This window comes from Tachysurus fulvidraco, chromosome 12, assembly GCF_022655615.1.
Source record: "Tachysurus fulvidraco isolate hzauxx_2018 chromosome 12, HZAU_PFXX_2.0, whole genome shotgun sequence".
Taxonomy (NCBI): Eukaryota; Metazoa; Chordata; class Actinopteri; order Siluriformes; family Bagridae; genus Tachysurus; species Tachysurus fulvidraco.
In genome coordinates this window covers 25,370,985-25,385,984 of record NC_062529.1, presented here as the reverse complement: position 1 = coordinate 25,385,984, position 15,000 = coordinate 25,370,985, and the positions used below count along the sequence as shown (strand labels likewise).

The 15,000-nt window shown below is 43.4% G+C and overlaps 1 protein-coding gene across 2 annotated transcripts in view; it reads left to right on the top strand.

Annotated features, from left to right (window-relative positions):
* The window catches only part of grid1a (glutamate receptor, ionotropic, delta 1a), a 216,994-nt gene that overhangs the window by 183,684 nt on the left and 18,310 nt on the right, over positions 1-15,000 (top strand). Inside the window, exons 8-13 of one of the 2 annotated variants that reach the window (XM_047821840.1) lie at positions 298-417; positions 3,821-3,922; positions 11,703-11,900; positions 12,718-12,820; positions 12,914-13,042; positions 13,181-13,319. In XM_047821840.1, coding sequence (XP_047677796.1) covers positions 298-417; positions 3,821-3,922; positions 11,703-11,900; positions 12,718-12,820; positions 12,914-13,042; positions 13,181-13,319 — 791 coding nt within the window. Of the gene's footprint in view, positions 1-297; positions 418-3,820; positions 3,923-11,702; positions 11,901-12,717; positions 13,043-13,180; positions 13,320-15,000 lie in introns of both variants that reach the window. The other variant, XM_047821839.1, reaches the window with a different exon arrangement.

The following is a 15,000-nucleotide window of genomic DNA, read 5'->3' as shown; positions in this document are numbered from 1 at the left end:
TTTAGGGGTGGATCTCTGGCCTGAAACGGTTGAAGTGAAGTTGTTCATTTCATTTTTTATTGTTTATTGTTATTAGTGTGAGTCAGGGCAGATCACAGGCATTACAGGCTGATGGATTGTTTATTATTTATTGTTAGACTGTTTGTTTTATGGACAGATCACAGGCCTGAGCGGGGGGAGGGATTGTGCTTTTTATTGTTTATTGTTATTAGTTTTGATTTAAGGACAAATCACAGGCTTCACTAGCATGAAGGATTGTTTATTGTTTATTATTTATTGTTTATTTGTTTGTTTTAGGGGCGGATCTCAGGCCTGACCGGGCTGATGGATTTCCGCAGTAATTTGGCGAACTCTCACGCTCAGTTTGAGATTTTGGGGACAGCGTACAGTGAAACATTCGGAAAAGACGTCAAACGCGTAAGTGATGTTTAAAAAAAAATGTTTTTAATAATTAAAGTACACACACACACACACACACACACACACACACACACACACACACACACACACACACAAACACCCAGAGTTTGACTGTTTCCTTACCCAGGCTTGATCTGTTGCTCCTCTCCTTCTGTCTCATTTCTCCATCACATCCCTCCATCATCATTACACACTCACCGTCTGTGTTTTGCAGAAAGTGTCGTATCCAATAAAAACAGAGATGAGCCCTTTTCTGTTTTTTTTTATTTCAGACATGTCATTTTCTCTCTTGCTTTCTATCTCATTCTCCTCCTTGTTCATTTTATATAGGGGTGACAGAGTGACAGATTCTCTCTCTCTCTCTCTCTCTCTCTCTCTCTCTCTCTCTCTCTCTCTGCCATGGTCTCTGTGAGAAAGCGTCTCTGTTCTGTGTCTCAGACCACAATGAGATGTTCTTCTGAAGCGTCTGAGGGGTGGAGCTCATCATGCTGAATGTCACTGGTTGGTCAAACATGACCTTATTAACAGGAGACTCTTTAATGTGAACTTAACCAAGTCTCTCATAATGAGTGTGGGGTTTTAGTAAGCAGCCTGCTGTGCTTAATGTCAGGAAAACACACACACACACACACACACACTCAAATACACACACACTCACATACACACACTCACATACACTCACATACACACACACACTCACATACACACACTCACATACACACACTCACATACACACACACACTTACATACACACACTCACATACACACACACACACACACACACACACACACACACTTACATACACACACACACACACACACACACACACACACACACACTCACATACACACACTCACATACACACACACACTCACATACACACACTCACATACACACACTCACATACACTCACATACACACACAAACTCACATACACACACCAATACACACACACTCACTCACACACACCCACACACTCACATGCACACACACACATACACACACACACTCACATACACACACACACACACACACTCACATGCACACACACACATACACACACACTCACATACACACACACAAACACACTCACATACACACACACAAAAACAACAGTTTAAAGCTTGACCTACTGTATGTTAATATTAATTATGATTAGTTTCCTGTCTGGTGCTGATAAAGTGCTCCACAGCCTCAGTGCATAGATCTCATTATACAGACTATTATGAGTTAAATGCAGAAATGAATATCATTTTAAACATGAAACAAATCTTCCTAAAATTAAACTCCAATACAACGTTCTCATGGACATGGCATTAACACTCGGCCAGACGTCGGCAATGTCGGCTTCCGTAAGATTGGTGATAATTATCTTTCGGCAGCGCAGAGATCCAGAATGAACGACTTTAAAAGACATAAAAGCTTGTAGAACTAAATGAAATCATCTGAGTACAAACCATTAATTCTGGTGTTGGGTACTAAAGGCTTTGAATTTCACCCTTGAGATGAAAATCTTCTGTCAGATCCAAAGCTTTTTTGCTGCGAGCCATGTTGCTGGTTTCGCGTCGGATTTTATTGTAACTTGTAACTAACATTTTAAACCTTCTAGTTATTATTTGAAAAACGACAACGGTGCTCAGAAACCGGTCCTGCTCTTTATCCCACTCCACCCCCGCCCGTCTCGCCGATCTCCTGTCACAGTGTAACCCGTCCTGAGCTCTTCACTCAGCTGAGACCGGACCACCGCTAGTCTGGACCATCTGGACGCTCCTAAAAGCTCCGATGCTGGAAGATATTTTTCACCTCTACTGTAAACTTTGGATTAGTTTTCCAGAGAACATTAGAGATGTCAGAATTCTCATTCATCAGGACTTCTTTATTAGGAGATGAATGAATCTGTGGATATGGAACAGCAGAAGTAAGATGAAGGTGAATGAAGAATCAGGAGACCATGAGCCATGAGCGTGTAATAAGATAAAAGATAGAAGCTGGTTTATTGTGTGCACACAGACAACCTGGTCACCTTGTAGTGTGCACACTGAAGACGGACAACACGAAGTACGCACAGATAATACATAGATATATAGATATAGATAATACCCAAGGCTAAGATCGGGGGAAATTATAAGAACAGGAACAAGAACAGAAACATCGTGGCCCAGAAAAACAGACACGTAGATATCAGGAGGGAACAAAGAACAGACACGTGAACATCGTGATGAGGTGCAAGCAAACATCACAATGACGATGATATCATTCATTCATTCATTCGTTCATCTTCTACCGCTTATCCGAACTACTCGGGTCACGGGGAGCCTGTGCCTATCTCAGGCGTCATCGGGCATCGAGGCAGGATACACCCTGGACGGAGTGCCAACCCATCACAGGGCACACACACACTCTCATTCACTCACACACACACTCACACACTACGGACAATTTTTCCAGAGATGCCAATCAACCTACCATGCATGTCTTTGGACCGGGGGAGGAAACCGGAGTACCCTGAGGAAACCCGCGAGGCACGGGGAGAACATGCAAACTCCACACACACAAGTCGGAGGCGGGAATCGAACCCCCGACCCTGGAGGTGTGAGGCGATAAACAGTAGCTCACAGTCGTGCCTCTTCGTTATAGACTCCGGTGACGAAGAACATGTCGTGCGTGTAACATTCACTCCAACTGCTCCAAGATCATCTCATCACAAGACTGCTTTATTTAATGCTTATAACTCTTATGTGGGATGCAAATTGTAACCACTTACATTATAACATTATGCATTATAACCACTACTGAAATAAATCTCTCTCTTAATGTTGTCCTGCTGCTTTGTGGATTTCATTACATTCAACTTGCTTTGAAATCCATCATCATCTACAGCCTGGTCCTGTGCAGTCTAATATGTTTAACGAGACTCACTATTATCCTAAACCCCTCGATTAAGCCGACGATGCTTAACGCTGACCCGGTTTCCTTTTAGCATTTAGTGGAGAAACGGTCCAAAATAATTCTCTAACTGTTTTTTATGAAAGCTGCTTTTTTTGTCTCATGGAATACAGATGAAAGTGTTACTTCATGCAAATGGAGCACTTAAATCTACAGCACAATACTCATCCTGCATTTCCAGCCATGCTGATTTGAAAAAAAGTCATTCATTCTCAGTAATGCTAATGTCAGTAATGCTAATGCCTGTGTTATGACCTGTACTTAGTTCCTTAGAAGGTTCCAGAAAACCTCTGAAAATTTCGGCATCTTAATTCACTTTGACATTTGTTTTATAATGCTGTTGGTCTTGATAGCGATGTTGACATTTTATCTTATGAGCCATCTCTCTCTCTCTCTCTCTCTCTCTCTCTCTCTCTGTCTGTCTGTCTGTCTGTCTGTCTGTCTGTCTCACAGTTAGCGGTATGGGACTCTTTCCGTGGCATGAACGGTAGTTTGAAGGAAAGCAAAGTGGACAGCGGGATGCAAGGGGTTTTGCTTAAAGTCACCACCTTACTGGTATGTACTTTAACACAATACGTATTAAACACAACCGATGGGAGATATTTCAAAACAAACTTTCGAATGGAACCTCAAAGGGGCTTGAGGTTGAGGACCCGGTCACTTCCTGCGTTTTCTGTGATCCGATATCTATCCGACGGTAAAAACACCAGGTCTAAATGCCCTCCGAAACGGTTTGGAGACGGATATAAACACGATGGTACGAACCCCTTCAGGAGGAGGTCTGGGACGCGTTACAGATGAAACTGGACAGGTGTAAATGAATGTGGTTGTTCGAGCCACATACGTCAGCGCTAAACTCCTCCCAAACGGAAGTACGTCACTCGCAGGTGACTCACGAGTCGTGCATGGTGCCAGCGCTCGCTATGATCTTTCACCCAGGCGTCTCGTTGGGTCTTAAAACACGCTGCTGCCGCCAGCGAAAACGCAGCAAACAGTAAATGCTGTTTTTCATAGCAACCGCACACACCAAAGTGTGTTCCATTTCAATTACCCCAGAAATGAGGTATTAGCATTTTGGACGGGAGTAGAAAGATCGGATCGATATCCGATTCGCCGAGACGTGTTTATGTGGCCTGATGTAAATGGAGAAATTAACAAATCAGATAGCTATCAGATCAGAGACAACACACGAAGTGACCGGGTGTAAAAAGTCCCAAAGTGATTAACTGATTAATAAACACAATTCCAGGCTTGGGAAACATATAGCATGCAGATCATGGGGTAAAGGGTAAGAGTCCAGAATGTGGCATAGGCTCCCAAACCCCTTTCTCCTTCCCTGTGGTCCTGCCAGTGATCTCTCTCACCCTCACCTCAAGGTCAGGACAATCCAGAGCTGTAACATGCGATAAATCGGATGAGGATGGCTTCCCTTCAATTTTTGTTCCTCATATCATCTCGCCACCGTCTCCTCTGGTTTGATCATCAGGAATAAAGGTCTGGCTCTTGCCATGTGTCTGGCTCAAGAATGAGTGTGGTCTGGATGTGTTAGAGTGATGCTAACCAGGAAAGTCCAGCTGGTGTCCCATACCCTGTCTGCATGGAGGCCAGCTGGACCCTGTAGCAGTAGCAGGAACAGTGCTGGAGCAAGTCTGCATGACCCTAGAAGGACGTCGGTGATAGTTTGCAGAAGTGAAATAGTAGTAAGGGCAGCAGTCCTTCACAGTCATACAGAGATTCTAAAGGAGTTGCTGAGACTCTATCTTGAGAAGACAGAGAAGGTGATTGAAAGGATAGTGCTGGAACAATTCATTGCTCTTATCTCACTTATTGAAAGGAACTTGCTTCAGGCTCAGAAGAGGAAGCAGTGGCTCTATAATATGTGCTCCCACCTTATTATAGTCCTCGTGTCGCTCTTCACCTGTAGGTCGAGGTCACACGGTATCTCGGGGAATTCGGCTATGAGGTAGTGTGAACGGACACAGCAGACCTGCCACCTTAATCTCCTCAAACATTGGAGAGAGGCATTGCCTTTAATAACATTTAATCGAGTCACATCAGATCGAGACTCGTGGTCCGGTATTACTGTAGATATTAGAAAAAAAATCAAATATTAGCTATGTGCTCATGCCCAAACTGGATGGAGAACTGTATTTCTGTGTAGACGAATACAAGGTTAATGCTAATTGTTAATTCGATGCAATTCTATATAATTCGATTAATCCTAGATAAAATCCTGCATTTATCGGACATGGCTAATTTTTTCCCACCTCTGGATTTAACGAGCTGTATTGGCAGAGTCCCTCGACCCTTCGGTTTACTATGCTATGTTCTCTGAGGGTGATGCTCGGGAATTTGTGAAGTCGTTATAATAGATTTAGATAATAGATCATTTGCAAAAATCGTCAGCGACGCGGAGATAAAATAGACCCGAATGCAGGATATCATCAAATAAAACGGTTTATTAACTAAAAAACATGAAACAGGGACAAGGACGCAAACTAAACCAGACATGACATGAGACAACAACACAGGACAACAACAGCTGACATGACATCGGACATTACATCAGACAACAACAACAGGACAACAACAGCTGACATGACATCAGACAAAAACAGCTGCTCAAGGCGACGCGGCTTGACTAAATACTAACAACAAATAACACATGAGGAACAGGTACGCAGAGGCGGGGAGGACGAGACATGGGCGGGGCAGACACGTGAACACAGAACATCAACCAAAGCACGTGGCCAAAGTCCGGGTTGAGTCCCGACAAAAATATCAGAAGGATGTACCCTTTGACTCTCAGAATGCAGGACTATCCTTTAAGATGTTCAGTGAGAGAACACAGTGCCATTAGCAGGCGGTTGTAATGAATATACTATACTGTGGGATATGGTAGCTCAGTGGTTAAGGTGTTCGACTACCGATCAGAAGGTCACTGGTTCGAATCCCAGGTCCACCAAGTGAGAAAGGCCCATAACCCTCAATCGCTCAGGTGTATAAACGGAAATGAGACAATGTGAGTCAGTCTGGATAAGAGTGTCTGCTAAATGCTGTAAACGTGAGTAACATTTTATGTGTAGTTTATTGCAAAGTTTTGGTTTTAAAAAAGGATCGATTACATTTACAGCATCCGGCAGATGCCTTTATCCAGAGTGACTTTCATTTATCTCATTTATACGAATGAATCGTTAAGGGCCTTGCGCTGGTGGTCCTGGCAATTAAACTCACAACCTTCCAAAACCTTTCCATAATCCAACACCTTATCCACTGAGCTACCATATCAAGGTACATCTATACAGTATATGTACATATTATTAATCTAATACATTTTTTTGACCACCAGGGAGTTTTAAGGTTTATTCTTCTGGTCAACAAGTTTTTGTAAGCAGTTCGGTAAGTCTCCCCGAATAAGGACGTCCTCTAAATGCCACGAACGTAAATGTAGATGTAAGATTCCTGTGTCCTTGTCAGTTTGGGTGAATATTACGGAGGAATATTTTTTACATCTGGCACCAAATTGTTTTTCTCTCTGCGCTCAGGAGACCTCCTGTCCTCATGTCTTTTTTAGCAGATAATTCATTCTCCGCATGTACTGTGTGTAGGTGTTTTCTTGTTTTGCTTAGGAAAGTGTGGGTTGAGCTCTTGGCCACCTTCATCCACTCTCCCTTCTCTTCTGTCTTTGTTGATGATTTTGTTGGATTACTGGTTAGTGCAAAAATTCATGGTACTGTATTTCATGTATTCCCGGAAGACTATTTCAGAGTTTGGGTGCAATATAAGAAAAAAAAAACTCTTCCGATCATGGGACTACGATCGATCCTCGGAAATAGCGGTAGACTTGCTTCAGCGGTGAGAAGTGCTTCGATACACCAGATTTAATACCATACAGAGATGTAAACACTCTAGCTTTATTTGGCTTTAATTACAGTAGCAGTAAATACATTACTATAGTTCATAAGAGCATGTAGGATAGAGGATATCTTAATCTTCCTCACGCACGAGTGTTGTTGCAAGGTGACTGGAGGTACTTAAGGTCAATCATCTGACTGTAGATTATGAATGAAGTAGTCTTTAAGATTTTCTTATGCTATCAATGGTATCACTCGATGCCAAATGCCCTGGGGCAGAGATTTCTAGAGGATCTCTCTTCAGCCACAGAGGTCATGACCGTAAATGATTTTCCAAGCAGAATAAATTGCTTGGGTATTTTAAGATACTACATGCTGCCTGGATTATGAACATTTTACTTTGGGCTATGGGATGTCACTTCTACTGGACTGCTGTTTTCTCTTACCTTTCCCCAGGCCCTTCTTGTGGCTTGATGTTATGATGTGGTGTGCCCGCAGTCATTGTCATTACATTTTTAAGACCTTTACCTTCACCCTCACATTTCATCCCATCTTCACCACCGCACAAGCGTGGGCCAAGACAATCTTTAAACAAGCTTCTTCTATATCTCACATATTTTTATTGATGAAGTCAGGGCCTTGACCAGGTGCATTTAGGAATCATTCAAATCTTCCCTAAGGACTTGACTGTGTAGAATCATCTCTATTCAGGAAGATGGATCATGATTATTGATTAGTCATAACTCATTCAGGGAAAGGTCACCAGGGCCAGGTCACCAGGGCCAGGTCACCAGGTCACCAGGGCCAGGTCACCAGGTCCAGGATGACCATGTTTTTTTAAGAGCTGCTACCCGCAGTTGTTCGCCTTTAGACAACTCCTGCTCTATGTCTTCTTTATTCTCTGAAAAATTATAAAAACAAAATAAGAAACAAAACTATCTCTCACTCATTTGTTTATATTGTGCAGTGAAAGAGTTACTGCTTAAGTTACAGACCTTTAAGCATTAGTATTTGTGCCCTGAAGAAGTCTTGCTTCCATCGTACCCAATAAACCTGAGTTTGGTCAAACATGTCGTAGTTAACGTCCTTAATTTCATTAGTTTAAACAACTGCCGTGCGGCCGTCATCCAGGTACCTCACGTATGCAAACATTCTGATTCCCGGTGATCAGCAGATTCGTCGTGTGGAAGCGGAAGCTTTTTATTTAAAAAGAAAACAAAGATGATCAAAAAAAAAAAAAAAAGCAAAGCATGATGATCTGGAACACATGCACTTATACTAATTTCCATAAACACTGTAAGGTATATAATGTAGTCGAAAACATTGCAAGATTTATTTTAGGAAAGTGCAGGAACTACATTTACCTTCGTGAACATAGTTGCTTTAAAGGTTGCATACCATCATTCTGTATGATTTATATACTGCTTCCATCATGGAGCCGCAGGAAGTCCACATTTGTTGGTATTACTATATTTAATTACTATATTGTGGAGACACTTTAATCCCTAACGAACGATTTTTAAATGTTTTTATTCTTTGTTATTCGAAGCTTTTTGAGCTTTGTTATTTCAGGTCTTTATTCAAAAGAGGGAGCAAAAGAAATAACACACTTATAATTAAATATATTCCAATATATTGTGTTTTAATCTTATATTAATGTTACATAGAAACATACACAAGCAAAAATAAAGGTTGTTCCCATAAAGCTCATTCCAGCAAGATCATAATGGTTAACCGGCTACACCAGTCCTGTTGTGCTTGATAACACCATGACTATGCTGGCCAGCCAGCTACATGTATACCAGCACTATACCTGCACTACACCTGCACTGACCAGCACTGACCAGCACTATACCTGCACTGACCAGCACTATACCAGCACTATACCTGCACTATACCTGCACTATACCTGCACTATACCTGCACTATACCTGCACTATACCTGCACTGACCTGCACTGACCAGCACTATACCAGCTCTATACCTGCACTATACCAGCACTATACCTGCACTATACCTGCACTATACCAGCTCTATACCTGCACTATACCTGCACTGACCAGCACTATACCAGCACTATGCCTGCACTGACCTGCACTGACCAGCACTATACCTGCACTATACCTGCACTGACCTGCACTGACCAGCACTATACCTGCACTATACCAGCACTATACCAGCATTATAGCTGCACTATACCAGCATTATACCTGCACTATACCTGCACTATACCAGCTCTATACCTGCACTATACCAGCACTATACCAGCACTATACCAGCACTATACCAGCACTATACCAGCATTATACCTGCACTATACCAGCACTATACCAGCATTATACCTGCACTATACCAGCATTATACCTGCACTATACCTGCACTATACCAGCACTATACCAGCACTATACCAGCATTATACCTGCACTATACCAGCACTATACCAGCATTATACCTGCACTATACCAGCACTATACCAGCACTATACCAGCATTATACCTGCACTATACCTGCACTATACCAGCACTATACCAGCATTATACCTGCACTATACCAGCACTATACCAGCACTATACCAGCACTATACCAGCACTATACCAGCACTATACCAGCATTATACCTGCACTATACCAGCACTATACCAGCATTATACCTGCACTATACCAGCACTATACCAGCATTATACCTGCACTATACCTGCACTATACCAGCATTATACCAGCACTATACCTGCACTATACCAGCACTATACCAGCACTATACCTGCACTATACCAGCATTATACCTGCATTATACCAGCATTATACCTGCACTATACCTGCACTATACCTGCACTATACCAGCACTATACCAGCACTATACCTGCACTATACCTGCACTATACCAGCTCTATACCTGCACTATACCAGCACTATACCTGCACTATACCAGCACTATACCAGCACTATACCAGCACTATACCAGCATTATACATGCACTATACCAGCACTATACCAGCACTATACCAGCACTATACCAGCACTATACCAGCATTATACCTGCACTATACCAGCACTATACCAGCCCTATACCTGCACTATACCTGCACTATACCTGCACTATACCTGCACTATACCAGCATTATACCTGCACTATACCTGCACTATACCTGCACTATACCAGCACTATACCAGCACTATACCTGCACTATACCTGCACTATACCTGCACTATACCTGCACTATACCAGCATTATACCTGCACTATACCTGCACTATACCAGCACTATACCAGCACTATACCAGCACTATACCTGCACTATACCAGCACTATACCAGCATTATACCTGCACTATACCAGCACTATACCAGCATTATACCTGCACTATACCAGCACTATACCAGCACTATACCAGCATTATACCTGCACTATACCAGCATTATACCTGCACTATACCAGCACTATACCAGCATTATACCTGCACTATACCAGCACTATACCAGCATTATACCTGCACTATACCAGCATTATACCAGCACTATACCTGCACTATACCAGCTCTATACCAGCTCTATACCTGCACTATACCAGCACTATACCAGCATTATACCTGCACTATACCAGCTCTATACCAGCACTATACCAGCACTATACCAGCACTATACCAGCATTATACCTGCACTATACCAGCACTATACCAGCACTATACCTGCACTATACCTGCACTATACCAGCACTATACCAGCATTATACCTGCACTATACCAGCACTATACCAGCACTATACCAGCACTATACCAGCACTATACCTGCACTATACCAGCACTTTACCAGCACTATACCTGCACTATACCAGCACTGACCAGCACTATACCAGTAAAAACCAGCCTGGACCAGCATGGAATTCATGCTGGTTTATGCTGGATTTTTCAGCAGGGTGGTCAGCAAATAATGCACAGATAAGAGTTTTCTGTACACCAAAATGGGTTAATGGCCTTCTGCAATCCATCTCAGTTAACCGTGAGCATGAGCAAAATTTGTAGTCCATAACGAGGTCTTTGAACTTTCTTCAATATGTGTTACACTTCTTATCTCTGGAGCCTCCTTGACCTGCTTATGATAACCATGACATCACCGTTATCTCGTCTTAAAAATGTTCAGAAATCACATGTACATGTTGCAGTGAGTAAGTGTGGGTTTTAAGATCAGCTCTGTAAATGTTTTCGCCTTGTCCTTTTTGTGTCTGTTCTCCGTAAACAAACACCGGTTTATTTAACATGTTCTTTTCTTCAGCTCCGTTTCCATCTTAATAAGACCGTGTTTTCGACGGCATGGATTCGTTTCATCTTAGCTCATATGCTCTGACATTAGCTCAACATTCTCTGACATTTAAACTGTGATAATTGCAGTGATAATAAAGCTAATTGCAGAGCAGGGTTAAAAGAGCCGTCAGACAAGCTAGCTGTATGACTGGAGTGACAGTGTGAGGTTTTGTGGTGGATTTCAGGAGGAGCCCTTCGTGATGGCAGCGGAGAGCACGCTCGGACAACCCAAGCGTTATAAAGGGTTCTCCATCGACGTGTTGGACGCTCTGGCCAAGAAACTTGGCTTCAAATATGAGATTTATCAGGTTGCAGATGGAAAATACGGCTCCCCTCAGCCCAATGGCTCCTGGGATGGCCTGATCGGGGAACTCACCAACAAGGTAATCACAAGTGATCAATCAACAATCACTAACAATCTGTCTGAGCCTAGATTAGCTAGAATTATGTTTTTACTTCACGCAGGACAATTTAAGGTTGTATACATTTATACTCTGTGTTGCACCGCTTATCCGAACTTCTCGGGTCACGGGGAGCCTGTGCCTATCTCAGGCATCATCGGGCATCGAGGCAGGATACACCCTGGACGGAGTGCCAACCCATCACAGGGCACACACACACACACTCTCATTCACTCACACACACACTCACACACTACGGACAATTTCCCAGAGATGCCAATCAACCTACCATGCATGTCTTTGGACCGGGGGAGGAAACCGGAGTACCCGGAGGAAACCCCCGAGGCACGGGGAGAACATGCAAACTCCACACACACAAGGCGGAGGTGGGAATCGAACCCCCAACCCTGGAGGTGTGAGGTGAACGTCTATGTTGCACCTTTGTTCCATTTAGCATCCTGCACTAAAGAATCACTCTATAGTCTGCTAAATCAGAGCATGTAAGAGTAGAGCGATTTTCCTCCTCAGCTTGTGTTCACACCAGCAGGTGACAAGTCACTCGTTTATTATGCTTCTTGTGGACAATTACGTCTGCTGCTTGTGGGTGCGACTTGATCCACAGCATCGTGCCATGTTGTACACATGCATAGACATAAACAGTCACCTTACACAGTGTTGCTTGCTAGTGCTAGCATAAGGAGATAGCTCCCTAGGGATAGCATAGAGAGACACAGACCTCTGAGACTCTCACCGATTGGCTGGAATTGTTTGTTTCTGAGTAATGTTGTGTGTCATGCAGAGGGCAGACATGGCGATCGCAGCAATCACCATCACTCCAGAGCGTGAGGGTGTGGTCGACTTCACCAAGCGCTACCTGGATTACTCTGTAGGAATCCTAATGAGTAAGTCTGTGGAGAAGCTGTCGATCTTTTCGCTCCTTGCACCCTTTGACCTTTCGGTGTGGGTGTGTCTCTGCGCTGCTGTGCCCGTGGTAGGAGTGATGATCTTCATCCTGCGCCGCGTTCAGACTGTCTGTTCGCGCCAGAGTGCCGCCACAGTCAACACTGCCAACACCAGCCTACTGAACACAGTGTGGATAGTTTATGGAGCCTTTACTCAACAAGGTAACATGCAAACACACACACACACACACACACACACACACACACAGACTGACATTACAGTTGCTAGCTAACCTGGGACTAGAGGAACTATAGGAATTATAAGAAGTGCTTTAATTTTAGTTGGTATGTGTGTTTCAGGTGTGGATTCAATGGTCGCTTCAGTATCAGTAAGAATTGCGTTGGGAAGCTGGTGGCTCTTCACACTCATCGTATGTTCATCGTACACAGCTAATCTTACAGTGTACCTCACTACACACAGACTGGATAACACAGTCAGGTATAACACGTACACACTGCTTATGATTCGTCTGTACAGTACAGTTAAACATTGAAAGTTTATTTGTAATCGATTACAAAGAGCAAAACCGTTCCAAACCATCAGGAACCAGGCAGAAGTTCACAGGTGAGTTAAACAGGAAGGAGATCAGAAGAAAGAACAAGTGATGATCCAGGAGGAATTATGGAATAGAACAAAGGTAGGATGATGGTGAATATATATATAAAAAAAAGAGGAGAACAGAGATGATCGTGAAGGAAATAATCGAGCAGATCAAGACGAGATTCGGCAAAGATTACGGCAGAGACAAAAGAAGAGGTCAGGAGAAGATAATAGAGAAGATTAGGATGAAGGTCATGGAGGAGGTCAGATGATAATAATGGAGAAGATCAATGGGTGGTCCAGTAAAGCTTATGGAAGAGATCAAAGAGGATATTAGAAAATGAAAATTAGATCATTGAGGAGATAAAGAGATGACAATGACTACATTAGGAAGGACATCATGAAGAAAATGGTGGAAATGGGTATTTTAGTGAATGTTAGTGTAGTCGAAGGGCTTGTTGCTTGTGTGTAGTTGTGTTCGTGCATGTTGTAGGAAGAGCTGGACGTGGTAGAACCTCAACATAACAGTTCAAGCTAACGTGGTGATGCTGTATAATCTGACCAATGGAGACGAGCAACCGATTCCCAGAGAACAAGTCGAGATACTGCAGCAGCAGCAGCAGATTTGTGTTTTTAGCATTCGCAACAAAATGTCTGCGAGTGTGACAACAAGCCGACTGCTGAGTCTGTAACTTTAACAGCTTAAGAAATGTCATGACTTATCAGATCAAAGGCAGTACAGTGAGAGCAGACAGGAATATGTATTCGATTTTTTAATGATCAGATTAAAGATGACTCGGAGAAATATCTGCCTCAAACTTGTCATGGAGGAGATGAAAAGGGGATTAGCTGAAAATCATGGAAGAGATAAGTAGGAGATCATGGGAGAGAACAGACTGAACTTATATCAGAGATTGTGGAAGACATCAGGTGGAGGTTGGGGAGTAAATAAGCAAGGAGAACGGGCAGAGAAAGCGGAGATCGGTTGGAGATCACAGAGGAGATCGTGTGGAGATCAAGTGGAGATCGTGGAGAAGATTACAGAGATCAGGTGAAGATCCTTGGAAGACATCTGGTGGAGCTTGTGGAGTAGAAGAGCAACAGTTATAACAGGGAGGATGGGGGCAATGGTGGCTTAGCGGTTAGCACGTTCGCCTCACACCTCCAGGGTCGGGGGTTCGATTCCCATCTCCGCTTTGTGTGTGTGTGGAGTTTGCATGTTCTCCCCCGTGCCTCGGGGGTACTCCGGTTTCCTCCCCCGGTCCAAAGACATGCATGGTAGGTTGATTGGCATCTCTGGAAAATTGTCCGTAGTGTGTGTGAGTGTGTGTGAGTGAATGAGAGTGTGTGTGTGCCCTGTGATGGGTTGGCACTCCATCCAGGGTGTATCCTGCCTCGATGCCCGATGACGCCTGAGATAGGCACAGGCTCCCCGTGACCCGAGAAGTTCGGATAAGCGGTAGTGAATGAGCGAACGAATTAGATCAAGTAGGAAACCATAAAGGAGATCAAGTGGGTGAGAGAGTGGAAAAGGAGGGTAAGATGGATTAACACCTGAGGGAGGAGTTCCTGGGGTATA